The sequence below is a fragment of the Neofelis nebulosa genome, chromosome 12 (genome assembly GCF_028018385.1).
Source record: "Neofelis nebulosa isolate mNeoNeb1 chromosome 12, mNeoNeb1.pri, whole genome shotgun sequence".
Classification (NCBI taxonomy): domain Eukaryota; kingdom Metazoa; phylum Chordata; class Mammalia; order Carnivora; family Felidae; genus Neofelis; species Neofelis nebulosa.
The window spans coordinates 37,443,920-37,466,958 of NC_080793.1; the positions used below are offsets into that span (position 1 = coordinate 37,443,920).

At 50.3% G+C, this 23,039-nt stretch overlaps 2 protein-coding genes and 2 long non-coding RNA genes across 7 annotated transcripts; 1 reads left to right on the forward strand and 3 right to left on the reverse strand.

Moving 5' to 3' along the window:
- Positions 1 to 665: 665 nt before the first annotated feature.
- On the reverse strand, positions 666 to 6,106 carry LOC131491718 (uncharacterized). 2 transcript variants are annotated; one of them, XR_009251618.1, is made up of 4 exons: positions 5,419 to 6,106; positions 3,716 to 3,771; positions 2,151 to 2,865; positions 666 to 863 (listed from the first exon to the last, which is right to left on the reverse strand). It is a non-coding gene; the product is annotated as an uncharacterized LOC131491718 (long non-coding RNA). The 2 variants fall into 2 exon arrangements; XR_009251617.1 differs by lacking the exon at positions 666 to 863 and having other exon boundaries at positions 1,916 to 2,865.
- Positions 5,086 to 13,100, forward strand: CD72 (CD72 molecule). Of its 3 annotated transcripts, XM_058694987.1 has the most exons (9): positions 5,086 to 5,299; positions 5,394 to 5,501; positions 6,100 to 6,195; positions 6,816 to 6,905; positions 7,238 to 7,573; positions 10,487 to 10,629; positions 11,254 to 11,372; positions 12,322 to 12,468; positions 12,752 to 13,100. In XM_058694987.1, the coding sequence occupies exons 1-8, from the start codon at positions 5,218 to 5,220 to the stop codon at positions 12,461 to 12,463; spliced, it is 1,116 nt and encodes a 371-aa protein (XP_058550970.1). In that variant the 5' UTR covers positions 5,086 to 5,217; the 3' UTR covers positions 12,464 to 12,468; positions 12,752 to 13,100. The 3 variants fall into 3 exon arrangements, with proteins under 3 accessions (XP_058550970.1, XP_058550971.1, XP_058550972.1); XM_058694988.1 differs by lacking the exon at positions 6,816 to 6,905; XM_058694989.1 differs by lacking the exons at positions 12,322 to 12,468; positions 12,752 to 13,100 and adding an exon at positions 12,118 to 12,204.
- Positions 9,872 to 11,365, reverse strand: LOC131491719 (uncharacterized). Its single transcript, XR_009251619.1, has 2 exons — positions 11,227 to 11,365; positions 9,872 to 11,048 (listed from the first exon to the last, which is right to left on the reverse strand). It is a non-coding gene; the product is annotated as an uncharacterized LOC131491719 (long non-coding RNA).
- On the reverse strand, positions 13,043 to 18,407 carry TESK1 (testis associated actin remodelling kinase 1). The gene is made up of 10 exons (XM_058694986.1): positions 17,147 to 18,407; positions 16,892 to 17,013; positions 16,714 to 16,762; positions 16,060 to 16,206; positions 15,642 to 15,724; positions 15,383 to 15,473; positions 15,048 to 15,131; positions 14,827 to 14,916; positions 14,572 to 14,686; positions 13,043 to 14,223 (listed from the first exon to the last, which is right to left on the reverse strand). The coding sequence occupies exons 1-10, from the start codon at positions 17,363 to 17,365 to the stop codon at positions 13,337 to 13,339; spliced, it is 1,887 nt and encodes a 628-aa protein (XP_058550969.1). The 5' UTR covers positions 17,366 to 18,407; the 3' UTR covers positions 13,043 to 13,336.
- Between the last annotated feature and the right edge of the window lie 4,632 nt (positions 18,408 to 23,039).

The window sequence follows — 23,039 nt, forward strand, 5'->3', positions numbered from 1 at the left end:
TCTCTGCCCCTCCCCCGTTCATGCTCTGTCTCTCTCTGTCCCAAAAATAAATAAAAAATGTTGAAAAAAAATTAAAAAAAAAAAAAAAGAACAAAATTATAGTATTTACAAAATTTAAATGCTTAATGAAAAAATAGTGTAATACTGGATGCCATCTCAATTGCCCTGTATCATATATGCCCCAAATGCTATAAAGATAGCAAGCTTAAAAGAGAGAGAGAGAGAGAGAGAGAGAGAAAGAGAGAGAAAGGGGAGTACTTATTTCAATAGATTACAAAAAGAACAAGAAACCAAAAATAAGCAGGAAATATCAAAAGCTGACATGAATGAAATGGAGAACCAACAAAAATACTAAAGAGCATACACTTTAAAAACGTTCTTTAAAAGGGCTAATAGGGGCGCCTGGGTGGCGCAGTCGGTTAAGCGTCCGACTTCAGCCGGTCACGATCTCGCGGTCCGTGGGTTCGAGCCCCGCGTCAGGCTCTGGGCTGATGGCTCGGAGCCTGGAGCCTGTTTCCGATTCCGTGTCTCCCTCTCTCTCTGCCCCTCCCCCGTTCATGCTCTGTCTCTCTCTGTCCCAAAAATAAATAAAAAAACCGTTCATGCTCTGTCTCTCTCTGTCCCAAAAATAAATAAAAAATGTTGAAAAAAAATTAAAAAAAAAATAAAATAAAAGGGCTAATAAAGGGGCGCCTGGGTGGCTCAGTCGGTTGAGCTTCCGACTTCAGCTCAGGTCATGATCTCGAGGTATGTGAGTTCGAGCCCCGTGTCAGGCTCTGTGCTGAGAGCTCAGAGCCTGGAGTTGGCTTCAGATTCTGTGTCTCCCTCTCTCTCTGCTCCTCCCCCATTCATGCTCTGTCTCTCTGTCAAAAATAATTAAACATTAAAAAATAAATAAATAAAAGGGCTAATAAACCTCTTACAAGCATGCACACACACAAAGAAAAAAGGAGTAAAAATAGACAATATTAGTTGGAAGAAAGAATTAAAGAATTATAAAAAGGTGCAACTTAAAATTCCTCATCAGGGCACCTGGGTGGCCCAATCAGTTGGGCAGCTGACTTCAGCTCAGGCCATGATCTTGCAGCTTGTGAGTACAAGCCCTGCGTAGGGCTCTGTGCTGACAGCTCAGAGCCTGGAGCCTGTTTCACATTCTAGGTCTCCTTCTCTCCGCCCCCCCCTCCCCCACTCATGCTCTGTCTCTCTCAAAAATAAATAAACATTAAAAATAATAATAATAATAATAATAATAAATAAAATTCCTCATCAACTAACTTGAAAATTTAGAGGTAATAGATACATTTTAGGAAAAATGTAAATTACTAAAATTGGCCCAAGAGAAAGAAGAAAGCTTGAATAGCTCAACTTATCTTAGAAAAGACTAGAATAAAAAGGTGATTATAGACCTACTTTTAGAAAAGATTGCATTCAAATGACACCAGAACTAAGTTTTATCTATTCTTAAATAATGATAGCTTCCATGCCATTTAATTTAGTCAAAACTATAGGAAAAGAAGAAAAGCTCCCATATTTAATAGTTAGAGCCAGCTTAATTTAATATAGTTCCTTATAAAAATTCTATGTAAAAATGAAAAAGAGGAAAACTGCTGAAATATAATGAAGGCTTTTTACTAAAACTTAACAGCAAACATTGTTCTCAAGGGTGAAATACTAAAACCACTTCCATTAAAATAAACATTTAGTGGGGCACCTGGGTGGCTCAGTTGGTTGAGTGGCTGACTTTGGCTCAGGTCATGATCTCACAGTTTGTGAGTTTGAGCCCTGCGTCGGGCTCTGTGCTGACAGCTCAGAGCCTGGAGCCTGCTTCAGATTCTGTGTCTCCCTCTCTCTCTGCCCCTCCCCTACTCACGCTCTGTCTCTCTCTCTCAAAAATAAATAAACATTAAAAAAAACATTTAGACAGAGATGCCTGTTATTATTCTTATTATTTAACATACTTGGATGTTTTTACTAAATGCAGTAAGTCCTTAACCACATTTACATTTTTGTCAAGTAAAGTAACATACTCACAGATTCTGGGGATTAAAGTGTGAACATTTTGGAGAGGCCATTATTCTGCCTACCATGCTCTGTCTATAAATTAGAGCCTCCCAGAGCCAGTGGACTAAAGTAATGAAGTTGTATACAACCTGGTTTTCAGGGTCTCAGAAGCCTTCCTTGACTTCTTGATGTGGGCTGGACTTCACCAAAATTTATACAGATGAGCCCCTTTCCACACAGCAAATTCCTCATTTGCTGTCCTCATCGCTGGGCTGCCTCCTGTTATCTACCTTTACAACCGAGTCCCTGTAACAAACAATGGAGAGGCCAGGAGAGAGCAAGAAATGGGCTTTGGTGTCTGTGCTCATATGATATAATGGTTATGGAAAAGCTGAAATGCACAGCACTGGCTTCTCAGCTCTTAAAAGGCCCCAGGCTCTCCTGACATTTGGGCAAGTGGAGGCACAGTACGAGTTTCAGGCGTCCTTTCTGATACCCAATCTTGAAAGGTAATGTGAATGTCAATATTGCAAAGACACATGTGGGGAAGAAGGATCCCTCTCTCACACCCTATTCACAAAAGGCGGCATTGGAAGGGAAAGCAGAACGTCATAAGGAGATGTGTAACCATCCCCACAAGAGCTAAGGAGGACAGAGACACAGGCCAAGACTGCTTAAGTTGTCTATGCCATTGTGGATGTGCAGTTTAGCTCACTCCAGGTGCATTTGGGGACCCTCTCTCTTGAAGCCTCTCCAAGGTCCCATTTAGGCAGCATATCCATTGGTTCTTTTTTTGAGCACATACTGGACACTTGGTTTGGTATTTCACCTGGCCTCCAGGCCTTGCTCGCTTGTGTATTGGTTCTGAAAACGGGGATATTATCTATAGTTTATTGAATTCCTGCAGATGTTCCTGCAAAACGGATCTATGTACACACTGCCCCCGCCCCCATACACCACAGATACAAGTACCCTGACAGCCCCCACCCACCCATGCCACCAGCTGCTCTATGTGCTCCCACTCACTCTCTTAGGCCCCAGAGGCCCCCAGGGAGCCACCAACACACACTGTCCTCTGTTATCTGGAGGAGGTCCTGATAGGGTGACTGGGGGAGGGGACAAGGTTGTTGGAAACTTTAGTTAAGCAAGGACGGTTAACAGCTGCAGGGACACCTTAGGAAACAGTGAGTCTTAAAAAAGAAATACTCCTATAATCTGTCCCCATGACCTTTTAAGACTTTTCTGAAAATGGCCTCTCATTCCCTGCCATGGAAAAAAATAACAGCTTTCACAGGCACCCTTCAGCCCACAGAATCCTCAGAGCTTCGTCCTCCCAGCAGGCCTTGACATAGATGCTCACCTCACACAGATACCCCCACATCCTGCAAAGACCTGGGGATGCATGTACGCACATGCACACTCACACACAGGCAATATGCCTGCCTCTCCTCAGGTGACAAATGTGTTTTTCTACCTCAGTGGGCCCTTTTTTGTGCGTGGGCTGTGGGGTGCTATTGGGCAGAGCTCTCAACAGACCCATAGGGCCCATCACAGCACCCCTCCACACACCACTAGTCATACACTACGGCTGTTAGCATGTGGTGAGGACCTCCTTCCCCTTCCTTTTTCCTCCCCACAGAGGTGGCAGTGTGTGAAGAGGTTTTGCGGGGGCAGATGTCACCCACTGCAAGTGGGTTTTTTCCCACCTACATACCTTGTCTTGTTCCAGCTTCTTCCCACCTGTGGAAGTAAGCCCTTTGGGGTCACATCCTGGTAAAAGAACATTAGGGTGCACCTTTGAACTACTGTTCAACAGTCCCTCCTCCCCCACTGGTCTCCCTCTCAGCTAGGCCCTTGGCACCCATAAGGGCCTCCCAGCCCCTGCTCTTCTCCCACGAATGCCCCCTTTTTCCTTGGGGCTGGGTGTAAAGGGACAATGTTGAGACTCTTCTTTAAAGGAAGACCTTTAAAAGGAAAGTAAGAGAAAAAAACTAAAACCAAAACAAGAAAATATCAAAACCTCAGGTTCAGAGTCCGTGCGCTCAGGACCCAGCCCTGCTTTGTTTCCCTGCCTCCCTTCTGAGAGAAGCTGCTGCCCTTCTTCACCGCCACACTACTCCTTTGTTCACCTGCTCCCTGACCCCCCACAAGGGAGTATATGTGGTCCGTGCTGCAGGCTTTTCCCAAAGTGCACAAGCTGTGGGTTGTCCCTCATCCTCACCCCCAGCCCAGGCCTATCCCCAAGCTTCTGCCTCCTGGACTCAGTTTGCTGGATCCAGCTCAGATGTCCCAAGTCCAGCAGGGGGCAAGATGGATGGGGAAGGGGCTGATTGGCCAAACATGTAGTCAGAAGGGAACAAGGGTCCAGAAGGCCAGGGAGACTTTGTGAAGAGGGAGTCTGGGGGATTATAGAAGAGAAGCAGTGTGGCCCCAGATCCTCTGCATCCTCCAAAGGGCTGCCACATTCTCAGGAAGAGCTTTGGAGTGAGAACCTTCCTATGTGTGAGATCCTCAGAAGCCCTGTAGGACTACAGCTGGAGGGGAGCTGAATCTACCCTGAAAGCCCCCAAACTGATAAGGAAATGAGCCCCACCAAATCAAGGGCCTCTTTCTGGGAACCTACATCTGCTAGGAACCGCAGGATGAGGAGGAGCACAGGCTCCAAAGTAGGATACCCCAGTGTGATGGAGAGGATGGAGTTCCATTCTGGAGCAATGACTGGGGACATCCTCTGTGTTTAGTTGGGCACAAAAGAGCTCTGACAACACATAGATAAGCCTGTGCACAGAGCAGCCAAGAGAAGAGCATGGGGCAAATCAGGGTAGATGATCAGGAGGATAGGCATTTAGAGCCCAGTACTGCCAAAATGGATCTGGGATGCATGAAGGGGGAGCACAGGCAGGACACAGGGACAGGCCTGAGTAGTGAGCCCTGACACCTCCAGTCTCTACCCACATGTTCTGGACCTCAGTTTCCCAGGCTGTCCCTCTGGCAGAGGCTTAGGGATGCCATCTGCTTCACTGAACCCATCTGTCTGAGACTTGCTCACATCTTCCTCTTTTGTAACTGGAAGTCACAGGGTAAAGCACTAAGCTGTGCAGTCACCGAAGGAACACAGAGCCTAAGAGTGTGAAGGGACAGAGGGGAGAGTGTCAAGGGAAGCTTGGGGCCAGTGGAAGAAGGGGGAGAAGGGTGCGAGCAGAGGTGCTCAGGGCCATGGCTGAGGCCATCACCTATGCAGACCTGCGGTTTGTGAAGGCTCCCCTGAAGAAGAGCGTCTCCAGCCGGTCAGGACAGGGTAAGGGTGGAAGAAGCATCTCCTTCATTTTGCAACCTTATGCTCCCTCATGACTCTACCCCACCTCCACCTTTTCTCTCCTCTCCTGCCCCAGAGGCTGATGAGGATGAGGAACTCACCTACGAGAATGTACAAGTGCCCTCAGTCTCAGTCTCTGGTGGGCCCTTGAGCTTGGCCTCTTCTGGAGTAGGGGACAAAGCAGGTACGGAAGGCTCAGAGCCTGTCTGTTTGGCGGGGGGTGGGGGGGTGGGGGGGGGTGAGGAGAGCTGTGTCTCGAGCTGCAAGTCCACAGTATTCTTGGAGAGGGGGGGACAACACCCTTGGAAAAGGAGGGGGTGCTTAGGAAAGAGAAGACTGAACACTGGATAAATGCGAGCCAGGGAAAAATAAAGCTCCCCGGGGGCAAGGTGGAGACAAGGGATCCGGGGAGGAGTCAGGGCAGCCCGGTGGGGAGAGGAGTTCGAATAGGAAGTGGGGAGTCATGGGACAGAGAAGAAAGGGCAGGGGAGGGGGATGGACGCGCTTCCAGGAAGAGGATTTGGGGCAGGCCGATGGGGGGGGGGGTGTGTGGAGAAGGCTGCGGAAAACATAAGGGGAGACCCAGGAGGGAGAGGAGGGGATCCCCGGGGAGAGGATATAGTAAGACCCAGGAGAGACACAAGAATCCTGGGGGAGAGGCAGAACTCCAGAGAATGCTAAGCGTGTCCCAGAGTACTCTAGCGTGTCGCTGAAGGCTTCTCGGCGCGGTGGAGAAGGAGAGGGTGGAAAGAAAGGAATTTCCCGGGGCTTCCCATCTTCAGACTGGAGTAGCCACCGGTCCGCAAGGCTCCAGGCGGAGCAGCCAACTGCGTCCTGGAGCTCCGTGGCGTCACCAGCTGCCGGGAGGATTCTCACTGGTGAGTACGGAGCCCTCCCCACCTGCGCGCCCCGCCCTCCCCGCGCCTCAGGGCTCGCGCTCGGGCACGCGGCGGGGCCTCCCGCAGGGCGGCCGCCCTCACTTCACCCACCCGGCGCTGCAGCTCCGGGAGGTGATAGCGAAGTGAAGTGCTGGCGGGGTCCCAGCTGGGCTGGTGCCCTGCCCGGCGGTGTGCGGGTCTGGTACCGAGAGTTTGCCGGAACAGCCCTCCGGACTGCGCGGGCAGCCCCGAGACCCCCTTCCCCGTCCTTTTCACCCCCAATATCCACATATATCTTTCCCACAGGTTGACCTAGATCCTCCCGTCTCCCCCCGTTACGATGGTCCCCACTCCTATATCCCCGTCCTCTGTCTCCGTCTGAGATTTAGTCCCATGTTACCAGGTAGCGCCCCTCAATCCTTACCAGCAGCAATCCCAGCCCTTATTCTGGAACATCTTCCCTCGCTACCTGCGGAAACCCACTACCCGACAAAACCCACCATGCCTGCACCACGTCCTCTGAGGGATGCCCTTTCCCATGAATACCACCCACCCAGCCAGCCCCTCAGGCTATAGACTTTCGTGGGGGTCTCTGCCCTTCATCCCACTGTCTCCCTAAGGCCGCGCAGCCTGCACGCTGTACCTCTTTCTTGGCCTGCTCCTCGCCTGCCTGCTGTTAGGGGTGGCCGCCATCTGCCTGGGAGTGCGCTGTGAGTATGGCCGTCCCCCCTTTCCCACTTACCCCAAGCAATTTTCTCCCCTACTGTCTCCAGCAGCTGCCCTTCTCTGGGCAGGGCCCCCAGTCACCACCACCTCCTTAGCTTTTGGTCTGGTTTCCAGCCAGGTCTGTTTTAGAGTGCCGTGTCTTCCTAAATTGTCCTTACCTGATCCAGTACCTCCTTAAGCTTTAGGGAGTCAGATCCTATATTTCAGCCTGTTATGCAAAAATTTGCAAGAGCAGACAAAAGACTGATGCTGAAGTCTCAGGGCACCAGAGCATGGCTGAGGAAGATGTCCTCCAAATCTCATTATGGCTGAACAGATCTGCAGGGATCTCAGCAGCTCCAGCAGATGAACAGTGTTCTGGAAGCCACTAACAGCAGCCTGAGGCAGCATCTCCACCTAAAGATAACCCAGCTGGGGAAGAGGGAAGAGGATCTGCAGGGGTCCAAGAGGGAACTAGCCCTGAGTCAGGAAGCACTACAGGAGGAACAGAGGGTTCACCAGGCTACCCAAGAGCAGTTACAGGCCTGCCAGTCTGACAGGGAGAAGACCAAGGAGGCCTTGCAAAGTGAGGAGGTGCAGAGGAGGACCTTGGAGCAGAGGCTAAGCCGGATGCAGGATACAATGAAGCCCTTGTTCACATGCCCCTTATCAGGTATCTGCTCTGGGAGAGGAAAGATGGGAGGGTGTGCGTGAGGGACAGATTGAAATGAGGACACACTCGTGGCAGGGGCAGGATCTATCTATCAGGGGCCGTATTAAGTTGTTGAGGAAAGGGGTCGTAAATCAGAGTGGTGGCTGACACAAGCTGTGCAGCCTTGGCTAACAGAGAGGAGGATCAAGTTGCATACTGGATTTAGGGCGACTCACCCAGCTCTAAGGCAGATCCTCCAGGAGAGGAGGGTGGCAGCCAGCAATGCAGATCTCACTGTCCAAAGCACCAAACTCAGGTCTCATGTGGTTTGATATCAGAGTCAAAGATCTGGGAACCCCCTGAATTTGGATGTGAAACTGGTTGTTTGCACATTTTTCTAAAGAGAGGGTCTATAGCTTTATTTCTCACTACATCTGAGATTCCTCAAAGGTTAAGAATTAGTGATTGATGAGGGGCGGTGGGGCAAAGTAGCTGAAGCTCTCAAGTGTGGGTGGCACTCACAATGAGGTGGGGGTGGGTAATGTGGGGTAGGGAACTGGGGTGGAGCGTTCATCTATTTTGAAGGCAGGAGCCCAGGCAGTGTGTGGGGGTGAAGGAGGGGGTCACATAAAAGGAGAGAGGCGGTGCAAAAAGCAGGCTGAGATTAGAGGTACCAGGGCCAAGGCAACTGGAATGTTCACGGACTGGTGACCTATGGTCCAGGTTAGGCTCTGTCTAGTTTAGGGGGCATCTGGATAACTCCCCCAAGGCTTTAGATAGTAAGATTATGTGTAGACACACCCAGTCCTCATTTCTTTAGCCTTCTTATTCTCTATGACTCTCAGTTCCGTGCAGTGCTGTCACCCGTTCCCTCAGCTACACCCTAGGTCCCAGCATCCTAAACTGCTCTTCCACTAAAAGGCTAGTTTCCGATCTCAACTCCAAGATCTGTTTTTTATTTGTTGTTTGTGTGTTTTAAAGTTTATTTATTTTGAGAGAGAGAGAGAGAGTTCGAGCAGGGGAGGGGCAGAGAGAGAGAGGGAGACAGAGAATCTCAAGCAGGCTCTGCACTGTCAGCACAGAGCCCAATGTGGGACTCAATCTCACGAATTGTGAGATCATGAGCTGAGCTGAAGTCAGTAGACTCTTAACTGACTGAGCCACCCAGGTGTCTCTTTATGTATGTATGTATGCATGTATTACTGATGTAATCGCTACCCCCTATGCGTGGCTCGCACTCACGACCCTGAGAGCAAAAATTGCATGCTCTTCCAACTGAGCCCACCAGGCCCAGGTGCTCCTTCAGACCTCCACTCTGACCACACCCACCTCCTCCAAGCTTTCCCTACACGTCTTTAACCTCATTGAGGCCTCTAACCCACTATCTCTCCTGTTTCCTTTGCATCAGCTGACACTTCTCTATCCATCACTTGAACCACTCGCTCCTTTGTTCCTTTGCACCTTCTGGTGCACCAGGGTTGATCACCTGATGAACTCAAGTGCCCACCTGGCGCATGCCTGCACCCACGTGTGCCATATTGGGCGGTCATTCTTCTTGTTGCCACCAGAACTCTAGTCTCCATCCCAGCCGGTCCCTCAATGCTGCCTGGCAGCTGTGCAGTGGTGGTTTGCCCTCCACGATAGCTCCTTACCCCACCACCTTCTCTGTCACTTTCAGCAGAAAGTGCCCGAGAGTCAAGTGCCCGACTCTGGCAGAGGAACTCCCTCCATTTTCCACCCCTGCATCTATACTTTTGTTCACATTTTTGCCCACCCCCATCTTCTGCAACGATAACTGTGGCAGCTTGCTGCACTGTTTTTCCTAAACATCCCTCCACACCTCCCTCCCCCATCCACGTTTCATGTTGCAGCCGGGGTGATCCTTTAAAAACAAAAATCTGATCATGTCATCCAGTTAATTACATCAAAAGTTATGCAATAAATACTATATGTCCAGTGCTGTGACCAAGCACTTGGGATACAGCCAGTGAACAAAACTCCTCTATGTAAAACCCCGTGTTGACTTATTCTTCCTTGTAATATAAAAAGTCCTTCACCTGGCTACCAAGGTCTCTGCCTACTTTTCAGCATGACCCTTATCCTCTCAGCCTCTTCCATGGTGGCCACACTGACTTTTTATTCCTTTTAGTTGCCATGGGACAGAAACACAAGAGAGTAGCTAGGTGGGGACATGAAAAAATGTAGACAGAAGAGAGGGAGCGAGTGGGGAAGGAACGATCTTTGAGTGATGGAGGTAGGACTCATGGAACAAAGCAATGAGAGAGGTGGGTTGGGATCATGAGCGCAGATTGGGGGCTGTTGAAGAAAGAGGGATGTTTATTTCTTATGGTCAGGAACAGAGGAACAGGGAAGGGACAAATTTTGGGGTGGAAGGGAAGGAAATGGAGAGAGTTCACATCAAGTGTCTGACAATTTCAGCAGAACAGGAACGAAGGTTATTACTTGTGGAAGAGTGGGGAGGAAAGGGGAGGTGGCTAGCAGCTTGAGGGGTATGGGAAAGTTTTGAATATGCAGTGAGGAATGCTTAAGGACCTATTGAGATGAATTAGAGCCTACTGAACACTTATGGGGGGCCCAGGTGAGGTTAGCCAAGGTGTAGGGGGGAGACTGCAATCATTCAGAAATCGGTAGTAGTACCATGAGCCCTATGAAAATAAAGCTCCCAGCCTGTTAAGGAGTGATGTTGTTGAATACCAAAGGCTTTTCCTAAATGTGTGTAGGAATGGAATTACTAGGGGAGGCTGAAGAAAGAAAGATCGTAAAGATCAAGTGTTAGAAGTCAGTAAAGGTGCTGAGATTAGACTGAGGGGGACACTGTGAGCAACCAGATCGCAGAGTCCTCACTTTCATCCCAAATGGGGAGATCTCCCTCTTGGGTTTGGGCTGTGCTGTCACATTCTTTCTGGTTTTTAGATACCTGCTGTCCCTCAGGATGGATACTGAATGAGAAGAGTTGCTTTTACATCTCACTTACTGCAAGAACTTGGGATGAGAGCCAAAACCACTGTAAATCTCTGTCCTCTGACCTGGCCACCTTCAATGACATTTATTACTCAGTAAGCATACCCTCATTTACAGACCGTAGTGGGTAGAGGGATCTATGCCGTCAGTTAGGAATGGCAGTGCACATGTGGCACGCGTCCTTTTTCCGTGCAGCTTCTCAGCACAGTGCTTGAGGTGGCCCCTACCAACTGACTGGAGGTGGCATGAGAGTTGAAGCTTATGAACCATCTTTACTTTAACCTGTTTCTCATCTCAGCTTTCTGCTCAGCTCTCAGCGCTGCTTAGTAGCTTCTTTGACTCTCATGGAATATCAGGCAGAGAGGTCCCAAACTGGTGGGCTGGATTGAAAGGACTGGCTCCTTGTGAACAGAGCAGCTCATGGAATGACTCCCCTTCAAAGGCTGGCAGAAATTCTTACCCAGCTGGGAGGTGAACTGAAGGGTGAGCCTCCATCTGCATGGTGGCTTGAAGGCTGCAGGGATAGGTCACTGATGAGCTGATGTCATGTACCAGTCAGACACAGTCCTCTTGGTCAAAGCTCATAGGGCTCCCTGTAGTGTTCATTTTCTTCCACTGGCCCATTCCCTCCCCTACCCCCCCTTGCCCCCCCCCCCAACATATTGGAATATTTCTCATCATTTTCCACATACCTCTCATCTCTCTGAATCTCCCCTCAGGGTAATTATCTCAACAATGCGAGGAAGATGTTGACAGAAGTTAATCCTCCTGGTTCATTTTGGGCTATCTCCAGCTATATTAAGATGCGGCAGCAGGCTGATAGTAAAAAATCCTCTGGGTAAGTCTGTTAGGATTCCTGGGCATGTCCAACTCCTTAATTCCTTCATAAAGACATAGTATTGAGATTCCTCTCCAGTTCCTGCTCCCAAAACTCTTTCATAAGTCAATATTGTAATTGCCTATTTGTGCATTTTCTTTATTAATAACTTCTTAGGACAGTCTTATTCTCTGTCCCCTCCCCAGTACCTAGCAGTCCCTGGCACTTTTTTTTTTTTTTTTAAGTTACTAGGTGGGGACCTTTTTTTTTTTTTTTTTTTTTAAGTTTACTTATTTGTGAAAGAGAGAGAGAGAGAGAGAGAGAGAGAGAGAGAACCCCAAGTAGGTTCTGCACTGTCAGCACAGAGCTAGATGTGGGGCTTTGAACCCACAAACCATGAGACCATAACCTGGGCTGAAGTTGGATCTTAACCGACTGAGTCACCCAGGCGCCCTTAAGTTACTGGGTTGGGACCTATGTCGTCTTTCTCTCAGAGGAAGAAGGTGAGGCTTTAGCTAGGGCTTCACAGCTGATGAACCCTGGCATCTAACTTCCTATCCCTTGACAAGGCTACCGAAACTGAGGTGGCACTTTCTCCGTCAGGACCACTTGGCACTAGAGTTGCCCCAGGAAGTAAGGGAGCAGTGGGATAACTTTGAAGATCAACTCCAGGGACCCTGAAACAGGGTAGTCATCATCCATGTTCCCTAACTGGGGTTTCCATCTTTAACATCTTGGGTGATTTTTCCCTCCCCTGGTCCTAAAGCCTCTTCGGGTTGGAAAAGACATCTGTCCCGTGAACCATGCCCAGACGTGGCCTTAGGCAGGCAGGGCAAGCTAGGACTTCATTGTATTTAATGCAGGGCAAGGGGAGAGAAGGGAGTGGGGGTGGGGGTGGGGGTGGGGTGAAATGGGGGGGTGGGGTGGGAGGGGCAGAATTTTATCCCAGTTATACTTCACCAATCTTTAGGTCTTATGGTCGAAGCTCAAGATGTTACAAGGTACAAACCAGTTGGCCAAAGGGGCAGCAGGAGGACTGCACTTCTCTTCTTCCCTGCATCTGTGAGATGGCAGCTTTCGGGAATCCAGATAAGGACTACTCTTTGCCCTGAGTTGGGTAAGCACGAGAGATGGGACTGAGGCACGAGAAGAGAGTTGGGGAGGGAGGAGGGAGAGGATCTCAGAGCAGGGGCTCAGAAGTCAGGGGAAAAACTTACTCCTGAGAGTGACAGTCACCTCTACAGACTTCAGGGCCTTGGTCTGCTTATGTAAGGGGGGGTTGGGCAGGGAAGGCCTGGAACTGGAGGGAGGCTTCTTGGCTGTCTGAGAAGATGGGATGAGCTGGATGAGCATTCTTAATAACAGTGAATGTGGAGCTCACTGATGCTTTACTCTTACAGGTACACGTGCCAACAAGAGCCTGTGCCCCTCACCTGTAACTGCAGCCTGCAGGCCCTAAGATCATCTCCCTCCAATGTTCTTTCACTCTTCTGTGGGCAGTGCCCAGGCAAGGGCTGATCCATGCCCAACACTTCTAGCCAGCCTGCCGCCTGCTTGAAATCCTGTCCCAGAAACTGGACTGTTCCTGGGGAAGTGGGTGAAGAAGTCTCTAGAAGAGATTTTGGCCTCCCCAAGAACTTCCCATAGTGGAATTGGGGGCGGGGTGGAGGAGGGCGCATGGGCTGAGTGGATAGGGGCAGCCCGGAGCCAGCCAGGCAGTTTTATTGAAATATTTTTAAATAATTTGCACGTGTTAGTCTCATGTGTCAGCAATGCTTTGTCTGGTTCAGTGATCGCCCACGGGAGAGCAAGCCCAGGGGCTAGATAGGAAATGTTCTGTCCCTTGAGTCCATGCTGAGGTTCCCCTACATGGGGAGAAGAGCTGGTCAGCCCATCTGGGGCTGGCACTGTCCAGTATGTGTGCTCTGTCCTCACAGGGCATCCTGAAGGCCAAGGTTGGAGGCCAGAGACCACAGGCTCTACTGCTAAGAGCGTGCCCCAGGCAGCTGCAGGCCGGGTGTGGGAGGCTTGGCATGGTGCCCTCGGTGGCAGAGGAGACTGCCCGCCTCACAGTTCAGGTTGCGGTAGCGGGCAACAGCTGGTGTGGGGCGGGGGCACATGGACAGGAAGCCAAAGCTGAAAGGGCCAAGACAGCAGCCAGGGCAGGGCAGCCCCTCATCAGACTCCCGGGGAGCTGAGGGGGGCGGCGAGGGTTCTGTCCGCTCCAGGGCTGCTGCCCGGGGCAGGCTATGCTGGGCCCGGTTCCAGGGCTCCCCAGCCCAGCCTTGTGGGGAGTTCACCACCACAGCTGGGGGGTTGTTGTTAAGGGTAGGTCCTGATCTAGGGGACCAGGGCTGGGAGGCTGAGGAACAAGTGCTGATGAAGTTGTCTGTGGCCACGGCCAGGGGCAGCTGGGGAGCTGGTCCTGGGGGTTCTGGCTCAGGGCTACTGCCCTCACACTCCATTCTTTCTTCAGCCGAGGGGCCCACAGTGGGGGGGCCAGGACCTGGCAGTGCTGTCTCCATACGTCGGGGAAGTTCAGGGGATGATGGTAGCGAGCGGCAGCGACGGGCAGGTGTCCCAGGCTGGACGAGGGTCTCTGGAGTGGTCACCAAGGGCAGTTGGGTGGAGGGCAGTGGTGATGGTGGTACAAGGGGCAGGGGGGTGACTGGCTTGCTGGGTGTGTCCAACAGCTTGATCTTGCCTCCCCTGAGGTCTTCCCGGAGTGAAAAGGGGTTGACTCGAGTCAGATTGTCCCCCCAGTTGGGGGGTGATTCCGGTGATGGGGGCAGGAAGAGGTCTGAACGGCTTCGGGAAAGCCGGGGGTCTGGCCTAGGAAGTGTGGCAGACGGACCCCCTCTTGAAACAGACCCTGTAGACAGAGAAGTGTGTGGTTACTGTTCTTAGCATTGATCATAGTTCCTTGAGGCCTCCTTATTCACCAGGAGGCTGGTGGGACTAGAGCTTACAAAAGGGAGTTCCACTGGGTACTTTGGAAAGGGGGAGATGTCACCTCTAGCCCTCCTTTACCTCTTCTTTCCTCCTTCTCCTTCCTTGGCTCTAGAATTTGAAAATATCCTTTTTTGAGATGTCTTTTCACCACCACCCACCCACAGCCTTCTCAGCTAATAAATACACTTAGTCTTCCCCAGACAATTCCCTCAGTCCTAGGGAAGAGACGCAAAAGGACTTATGTTGGGTCAAGGTCATGCTCACTTACTCTGATTGTGTGTCAGGGGAGCCCTGGTGAGGGGGGATGGCTCAGGCAGCTGCTCAAGGATCCATTCCAGGTGCTGGGTGATTTCGGTGAAGGGAGCACGAGTGCTGGGTTCCATCTGATGGGGAGAGAAAGGAACAGCTTCATTCATTGCTCCAAAAGAGGGTCCCTAAGTTTTCCTCTCACCACCTGGGACAGGAAAGCCTTGCTAGCTGATGGATGTGGGTGGTAGGCAAGGAAACGGAGTGAGGATCTTACACTGCAGCAGTGGATGGCCAGGAGCAGGAAGGGCAGTGGGCAGTCATCCCCTACCAGGGTCTGGAAAGCAGGTACATCCAGGCCGAAGTCCTGTGGGTACAGAGAAGAGGGGCCTTCAAGTCAGCCTTCCTTGGGTTCTCGTTCTGCCCCCCAGTCAGGACCTCAACCTCCAGAGAACCAGTCTAGAGCTCCTCCTTTTCAAACCTGGAGACATCATTCACCTCAGTACGGGGTAGGTAATCTGGGTCGGCAGGTACTCGTGCAATGAGCTCACAGAGGACAATCCCAAAGGCAAAGACATCAGCCTGGGGGGAGGAGAGAATGTCAGTGGAAGGAACTGACAGTTTTCATGTCAGAATTTTGTCAGAATATGTCAGAATTTGGGGGGAAGTCTTGATAGTTTCATGTGTTAGAGGGGTGCCTATGAAGGGGAAGGGAGATCTTGGGGGTCTCCTAAATATTCAGTAGGGCTGTTAAGGAAATTGGGATGGGACCTTATAAAAGTATCTCGAAGGTCTCTGGAAGGCCTTGGGTATCTGAAGGATTGATGTCTTACCTTCTCATCATACAGCTCACCCCGCAACACCTCTGGAGCCATCCAGTATGGGGAACCTACCACAGCCAATGGCTCCTTTCTTGCCCCTTCCCTGCAGGGGTAGGGGCAGAGTGGTCAGAAACAGCTCACTCAGATAACCCCCCTAAACAAAAGGGGATGAGGTCAGCCCCCTCCCCACTCCAAGGAAAATGTCTCTGGAGGCTTCATTTAGATAGGGGCCTTCTAGAAAGTTTAGGGAGCACAGGGGCATTCACCTCACCTATACACAGGAATCTTTTCAGCCAGCCCGAAGTCACCCACAACAGCCGTGAAGCCTTGGTCTTCCCGTCGGATCAGACAGTTCTGACACACACATAGCATCCCCATACACCCATCACCTTCTGTTCTCTTATCTCCCAATATACACCCCAAAGCCCTGTCACTCCAGAAGAACCCCAACCCTCTCTGATCTACCAGTTCTCTAATGCACCCCAATCTGGCAATTTCATCTATCACTGCAAACGTAAGCTGGTACCCAGCCCCTTAGAGCTCCCCTTCACCCCAGTCCCCCATTCTCCAATGCTTTGCTAGCCCAACATCCTAATATGTCTACTATTCACATTCCAACATCCATGGGTCAGTTACAGTGTAATAGTTTCAAATCCCCTTTCATGCCTCCATCCACCTGGCCAGCCTACCTTGGATGTTAGGTCTCGGTGGAATACACCTTTGGCATGCAGGTACCGCAGGCCGCGGGCAATGTCCAGAGCCAGGTGGAGCCTGACAGGCCAGGACAGGGGTTCTGGAGAGCTGAGCAGCTGTTCAAGGGTTCCCCCATTCATATACTGGGGCATAATGGGAGCAGAAGGGGAATGAATGTCAAGGTTTCTGCCTGTACTGTAGGTCTCCTACTTATAAGCCAGGGGACACTTAGGAGGATCGCAAAGGTCAGAAGGGTGAGTCTGTGCGCTAGGATCTCCCGCTCATATTCTAGAGCTGTCCTGTCCAAGACCTGTGCAACTATTTAAATTTAAATTATTAAGTTTAAATAAAATTAAACATTCAGTTCTCCAGTCACACTAGTCATATTTCTACTGCTACCTACCCACATGTACCTACAGAACATTTTCATCACTACAGAAAGTTCTATTGGACAACATTGTTATAGAGCATATAGGGAATGTGACCAACTGAGGCCTTTTATTTGTGGTTAGCCCAAAGGGAAGTTCAGGAAGCCTCCCATGGCAGGAGGTCCTGCTGCCTCTCATTATTCCTCTGTAGATGCATCGGGCGCTGACTTTCTCTCCCCATGGTGATGGTGGGGGGTCCCCTCCTTCCCGGCCCATCCTCACCTCTGTAAGAGCGTGCAGTTGCCCCTGGTGCACACAGACCCCCATGAACCTGGAAGAGGATGGGGAAGATAGGAGGGTAGGCTGTGAGAACCCAGGCCCCTCTACAGTTCCCACTTTTCCCGCGGGATCTTTCCTCTTCTCCCAGCAAGCTTCTCAGCAAGCGGCTGAGGCCGCTCACCTTAGGATGTTCGGGTGTCGGAGCCGGTTCATCAGCTGCACCTCCCGTAGCGTGTTTCCCCGGTTACTGGGGAGTCTGTTCATTTTCAGCACCATGACTTGCCCTGACTGTCGGTGCCGAACCTGGGGGCGGCATGGGCCGGCGAGTCCCGTGCAGATTCGCCAGGTCGCGAGTGTCGTCCGGGTCTGGGGCCCCTAGTTCCAGCCTCCCGTCTAAGGCTCGGTCCCGCCCCTCTGCCCTCTCTGCTGATCCTACCTTGTAGACCTCAGAGAAGAAGCCGGCCCCGATCTTCTCGGCGCAGTGGAAATCGTCCACGCGCGCCAGGCTGGACACAGCGCTGCGGAGAGCCCGGTAGGAGGAGGGGCGGCCCCGGCCCGGGCCTCCACCCGTGCCCCCCGGCCCCGGGGGCCCCTCCCCCGGCGCCTCACCGGGCCCTGGCCCAGGGCCCCGCAGTGGGGGCCGTTCCCCGGCCATGGCCGGGCCCCCAGCCCCGGCCTGCCTCACATGGCAGGGTCCCCGGGGCCCGGGCAGGCCGCGCTTGCCATGGGCGCGCGCCCAGCCCGATTCGGGACGCCGGGGCTCCCGCTCCCGCCCGGGAGAATGGAAGATCAGCGGAAGATCCTGGGCCCGCCCCCGCCGCGCCGGCTTGCAGGGCCCGGGTAAACGCCGCTCCGCTTCTTTCGGCGCAGGGCCTGGGCCTGGGCCTGGGCCGGGCGGTGGCAGTGGCTCTCCCGGGCGCCGGCGGGCAAGCGGGCGGACTCCCCGCAGGCGGAGGCGGGCTGGCTGGCGGGCGGGCGGCGGCTGCTCTGCTTCGCCGCTGGGGCTCAGGCTCCGCGGCCTGCCAGGGGCGGGGCTGAGCCGGGCCTCCGCTTAACTCCTTCCAGCCCGGCCCACCGGCAGCGGCCACGCCCCCTCAGGTACGCAACCCCTAACCCGTGGCAGCGACACCCTGGGCGAGAGGGTCTGGGACGTCGGGGCCAAATAAGTTCAGGCCCGAGCTAAATAACTGAAGGGAATTATGGGTTGATTGTGCGTCCGCGCAGCTCAAATACCTTTTAGCTGCCCTGGGTGTCCTTTCTCTCCTCCCACCCTCAGTCCACTGTCTACAGAGAGCCGAGCTCAGGAAGCCGCCGGATTCCTGGGCTCCGTGGGCCAGCAGGGCAGAAAAGTAGACACTTCAGGTCTAGCCACAATCGGAGGTAGCCCAGCAACCTGCCTACCTTTCCGGCCCGCGCTCTGTTCCAGCCTGCCCATTTCCCAGGTCTCGACCCTTACACCCCTGGATTCCCTGACACTTTCTCCCTTCTCGGGCGGTTGTATCGTGAGCCTGTGGCCAGCCCGTCCCTGATGTGGCCCACACCTCCTTACTCCATCCCGCCTCCCTCGAATAAAGTTCAGAGGAAGAGAGGAGTATCCGTCCAGTGACTACCCAGCCTCAACCTCCTACTCTTTCCTCCAAATGACCCTATCTCTCTGCAGAGAAGCCTCCACCTGCCCGGAAGCCCCTCCTTCCTCGAGATCCCACCCCTCGGCAAAACCCCGCCCCTCCAGGAGCACTTTCCTTCGGAGACCCCTCACTTCCTCAGTGAGACGCCCCCTTCAGAGGGACCTTTTCCCAGTATGATACTGCCACCATCAGTGTGTATCAGAACCCCTCAGTGAGACACCCCTCCTCTGTGTGTTCCTTCCACACAATGAGACCCCACCTCTCAGAGTGACTACACCGGTCATTGTGACCCCCTCCTCTCAACGTGACTCCTCCCCTCAATGTGGCCCAGCCCTTATCAGTGTGACCCCTCTCTGGAGGTTCTGCCCTCCACCTTGTAGGAATCCGGTCTGCCCCCTCAGGCTGGAGGAGGAGCTGCAGTCTGCCTCTTTTAAGTCGGCGCTGAGCCCTGAATGCGCACGCACTGTGCACTCACCGAACCCAACGCTTCCGGTTCTCTGCTGGCTCCTCCCCCCGGGGTCGGCGAAATAGCCAATTATCGCCAGGGATGAGTGACGACGCTCCATCCGGAGGACGCCTCCCAGGCGAGCGTTTGCGGGCAGCTGTGAGCAGCTTGCCACCTAGCGGCGGAATGGAGGGTGGCGGGAATGAAGCCTGCAGGTCTCGGGAGCGAGAGGGCTTGAAGAAGGCAGAGTTCTTTAAAAAAATTCTCAAGTATTGCATTTCTGTTTCTGTGGTAAGATGAAAAGGAAATTAAGGCAAGCACATTCTGCGTCCGTGTGCGTGCTCGCCTTCTAACAGAGTCCTGTCCGGTGTTTATGAGAGTTGGAGCCAAGTTCTATTTAATTGTCCAGGGCTAATGAGAAGAGAAAAAAGTCTTAGATTATAAACGTTGCCTTAGGGTGGAGAGAAGACCGGATGCTGTCCCGGTGCAGCGTACAGCGGAAGATTTCGCACAGGTTTGGAGACAGAATGGAAGAGATTCACAGCCCTTCCAGAGCCAGTGAAGATAGGCCAGTCTTGAGAACAACCTATGCCTGGGCCTTGTGCATCATGTAATTCTTCCAGAGGCAATTTGATCTCAGCAAAACAAACTCATTCATCACGTTAATGTTCATTTAACACCCACAACTATTTAATTTGTAAATGTGTTTCCTAGAGTTGTATGAGATCTGTAAACACTAGGAATTTATGCATTTTGTTAAAATATTATTATAATAGATAATGTAATTGACATATATCTGACCTTTTATCCAAGTTTGAGAGTTACCCTTGTTGGTGATAGTAATTCCAGCAGAGGAGCCAGGATCCTGTTTTAGAAAGATCACTGTGGTGGTTGTATGGAGGCAGGGAGACTGATTAGAAAGGAAGTTCTGCTAATGTTCAGTCAGGAGAGGATGAGAGACTGAACTAGGATAGGGATAATAGGGAAGAAGAGGAAACATTCAACTAGTCTGGGAAAACTTGATGATTGATTTAGTATCCGAAGTCAGGTCAGTGGAGAGAAAGCATCAGCCAGGATCATTTTTAAGTTTGTAGTTTAGATGACTGGGTGATATCAACTGAGATAAAGAATCCAGGAGGAAAGGTTGGGTGGGGGAAGTTGGATGTTTGCCTCAAGTAAAGGTGTGATGATAAAGGAAACCATGAATGTGGATGCCACCATCCAAGTAGAGTGTATAGAGGGAGAAGGCTGACAAGAATCCTGGGAATCACCAACATTAAAAGGGTGTGTGGATGAAAAGAATTCCGTGAAGGAGACTATGAAGAATCAAGCTGAAAGATAGGAAGAGAATCTAGAGAGGCTGGTGCCATGGAATCCAAGGAATGGGGAATTTAGAGAAAGTGAAATAATGAACAGCATTAAGTAGTACAGAGGGGTCTGCTAAGATAAGTTTTAAGTATTCCTTAATTTAAGCTATTAGAAGATCCTTTTGTGGTTGTTTTTCAAACTTTTATGATGGAAAAATGTCAAATATGAAAAGAAAGAACAAACAATAAAACAATGAATGTTTATTTACCTTGGGTAAGACCATTTTGCTGGCGAACCTTGTGCAAAATCACTTGCCTATGCCTCATTTGTACTGTTGCCATAAGTGATCTGACCGAGGTGAAAGTACCTGCTTTCATGTACCTACTATGCTAATGATTCTCCAATGATAATTCATGGCCAATCTTGTTTCATCTAACTCTATACCCTTGCTCTCCTTCCACTTAATTATTTGGTGTATATTTTTGATATAGCATTTCATCAATAAATATTTCAGTATGTTACCTTTGAAAGACGAGGATTCTTCTTTAAACCAAACCACAGTACCATGTCACACCCCAAAAAGCCCGATAATTCCTTAATATCAAATATCTATTTGCTCATATTTCCCCCATTATCTTATAAATGTTTAGTTTAAGAAATTGTTTGGGTCACCTGGGTGGCTCAGTTGGTTGAGCATCCGACTTCAGCTCAGGTCATGATCTTGCAGTTCATGAGTTCAAGCCCAGGGTCAGAGCCTGACAGCTCAGAGCCTGAAGCCTGCTTCAGATTCTGTGTCTCCCTCTCTCTTTCTCTGCCCCTCCCCTGCTCGTGCTCTATCTCTCTCTTTCTCGCTCTCAAAAATAAATAAACATTAAAAAAAAAAAAAAGAAATTGTTTGAACCAAAATCCAAATAAGGTCAATACATCACAGTTGATGTATCTCTTAAATCTTTTTAAATCTTTAAGTTCATCCTCTTTTTTCCCTTACTGTTTTTGTCTTTTTAAAGTTGTTTCTTTCTTTCTTTCTTTCTTTCTTTCTTTCTTTCTTTCTTTCTTTCTTTCTTTCTTTCTTTCTTTCTTTCTTTCTTTCAAGTAATCTCTATATCCAACATGGGTCTTGAGCTTACAACCTTGAGATCAAGAGTTGTGTGCTCCACTGACTAAGCCAGCCAGGAGCCCCGGTTTGTTTGTTTGTTTGTTTTAATGTTTATATATTTATTTTGAGAGACACACACAGCATGAGCAGGGGAGGGGCAGAGAGAGAGGGAGAGAGAGAGAATCCCAAGCAGGCTCCTTGCTGTAGGGGTGGAGCCTGTGGGGCTCAATCTGGGGACCACAAGATCATGACCTGACCTGAAATCAAGAGTCAGATGCTTAACCACCTGAGCTATCCAGGTGCCCGTTTTGTAAAGAAACCATGTCATTTGTTCTGTAACGTTTCTCAAAGTCTGAATTTTTCTGAGCTTCTTCTGGTAAATTTATCATGTTTCTCAGTCCCCTGTATTTCTGGTAAATTGGTAGTTAGAGACTTAATCAGATTTAGATTTGATTATTTTGGCAAAACTAATTCATCAGTGTGTTTAGTATTCTCTCTCTCTCTTTTTTAGTTTAGTACTCTTATCAGGAGGCATACAGTGGCCTGTTTGTGAGGTAAATGATGATGTTCATTGTCTAGACCAGGGTTTCTCACACCTGGCACTACTGACATTTGGGGACAGATAATTCCTAATTGTAGGTGGCTGTCTGTGCATTGCAGGATGTTTAGCGACATCGTTGGTCTCTACCCACTGGATGCCAGTAGCAACTCCCCCAGTTGTGATAATCAAAAATGTCTTTAGACATTGCCAGTTGTCCCCTGGGGGACAAAAATTATCCCTGATTGAGAACCACTGCTCTAGTTTCATTAATAAAGGAGTTAGAAAATAATATTCTCATTCTGTTTTTCCTTCTTTGTTTAGTAGGTAGAATACCTCTATAAAGAGAAACTTTTCCACAACAGCTTGTTACCCAGAGATATATTTCATGCAGGAAGGGCAAGAAAAATGGTTGTTTCTTTTTTATTTTACCAGCTTTTTTTTTTTTAATTTTTTTTTTCAACATTTTTTATTTATTTTTGGGACAGAGAGAGACAGAGCATGAACGGGGGAGGGGCAGAGAGAGAGGGAGACACAGAATGGGAAACAGGCTCCAGGCTCCGAGCCATCAGCCCAGAGCCTGACGCGGGGCTCGAACTCACGGACCGCGAGATCGTGACCTGGCTGAAGTCGGACGCTTAACCGACTGCGCCACCCAGGCGCCCCATAGAAAATAATATTCTCATTCTGTTTTTCCTTCTTTGTTTAGTAGGTAGAATACCTCTATAAAGAGAAACTTTTCCACAACAGCTTGTTACCCAGAGATATATTTCATGCAGGAAGGGCAAGAAAAATGGTTGTTTCTTTTTTATTTTACCAGCTTTTAATGAGTTGGTTCCCTTGCATTCTCCAAAAGTGACCAGTGAGGTTTTTTTTTATGGTACCATTATGAACTCATAATTTGATACATGTATGATGTGTCTCAATTGTTGGTTGGTTGGCTGTTTTTATCATTTTTATTTTTTTATTAATTTTTTTAAATGTTTAGTAATTTTTGAGAGAGAGACAGAGTGCGAGCCGGGGAGGGGCAGAGAGAGAGGGAGACAGAATTAGAAGCAGGCTCCAGGCTCTGAGCTGTCAGCACAGAGCCCGATGCGGGGCTTGAACTCAGGGACCGTGAGATCATGACCTGAGCCAAAGTCAGACGCTCAACCGACTGAGCCACCAGATGCCCTTTTATTAATTTTTTTAACATTTATTTATTTTTGAGAGACAGAGCATGAGTGGGGGAGGGGCAGAGAGAGAGAGAGAGAGGGAAACATAGAATCTGAAGCGGGCTCCAGGCTCTGAGCTGTCAGCACAGAGACCAACGCG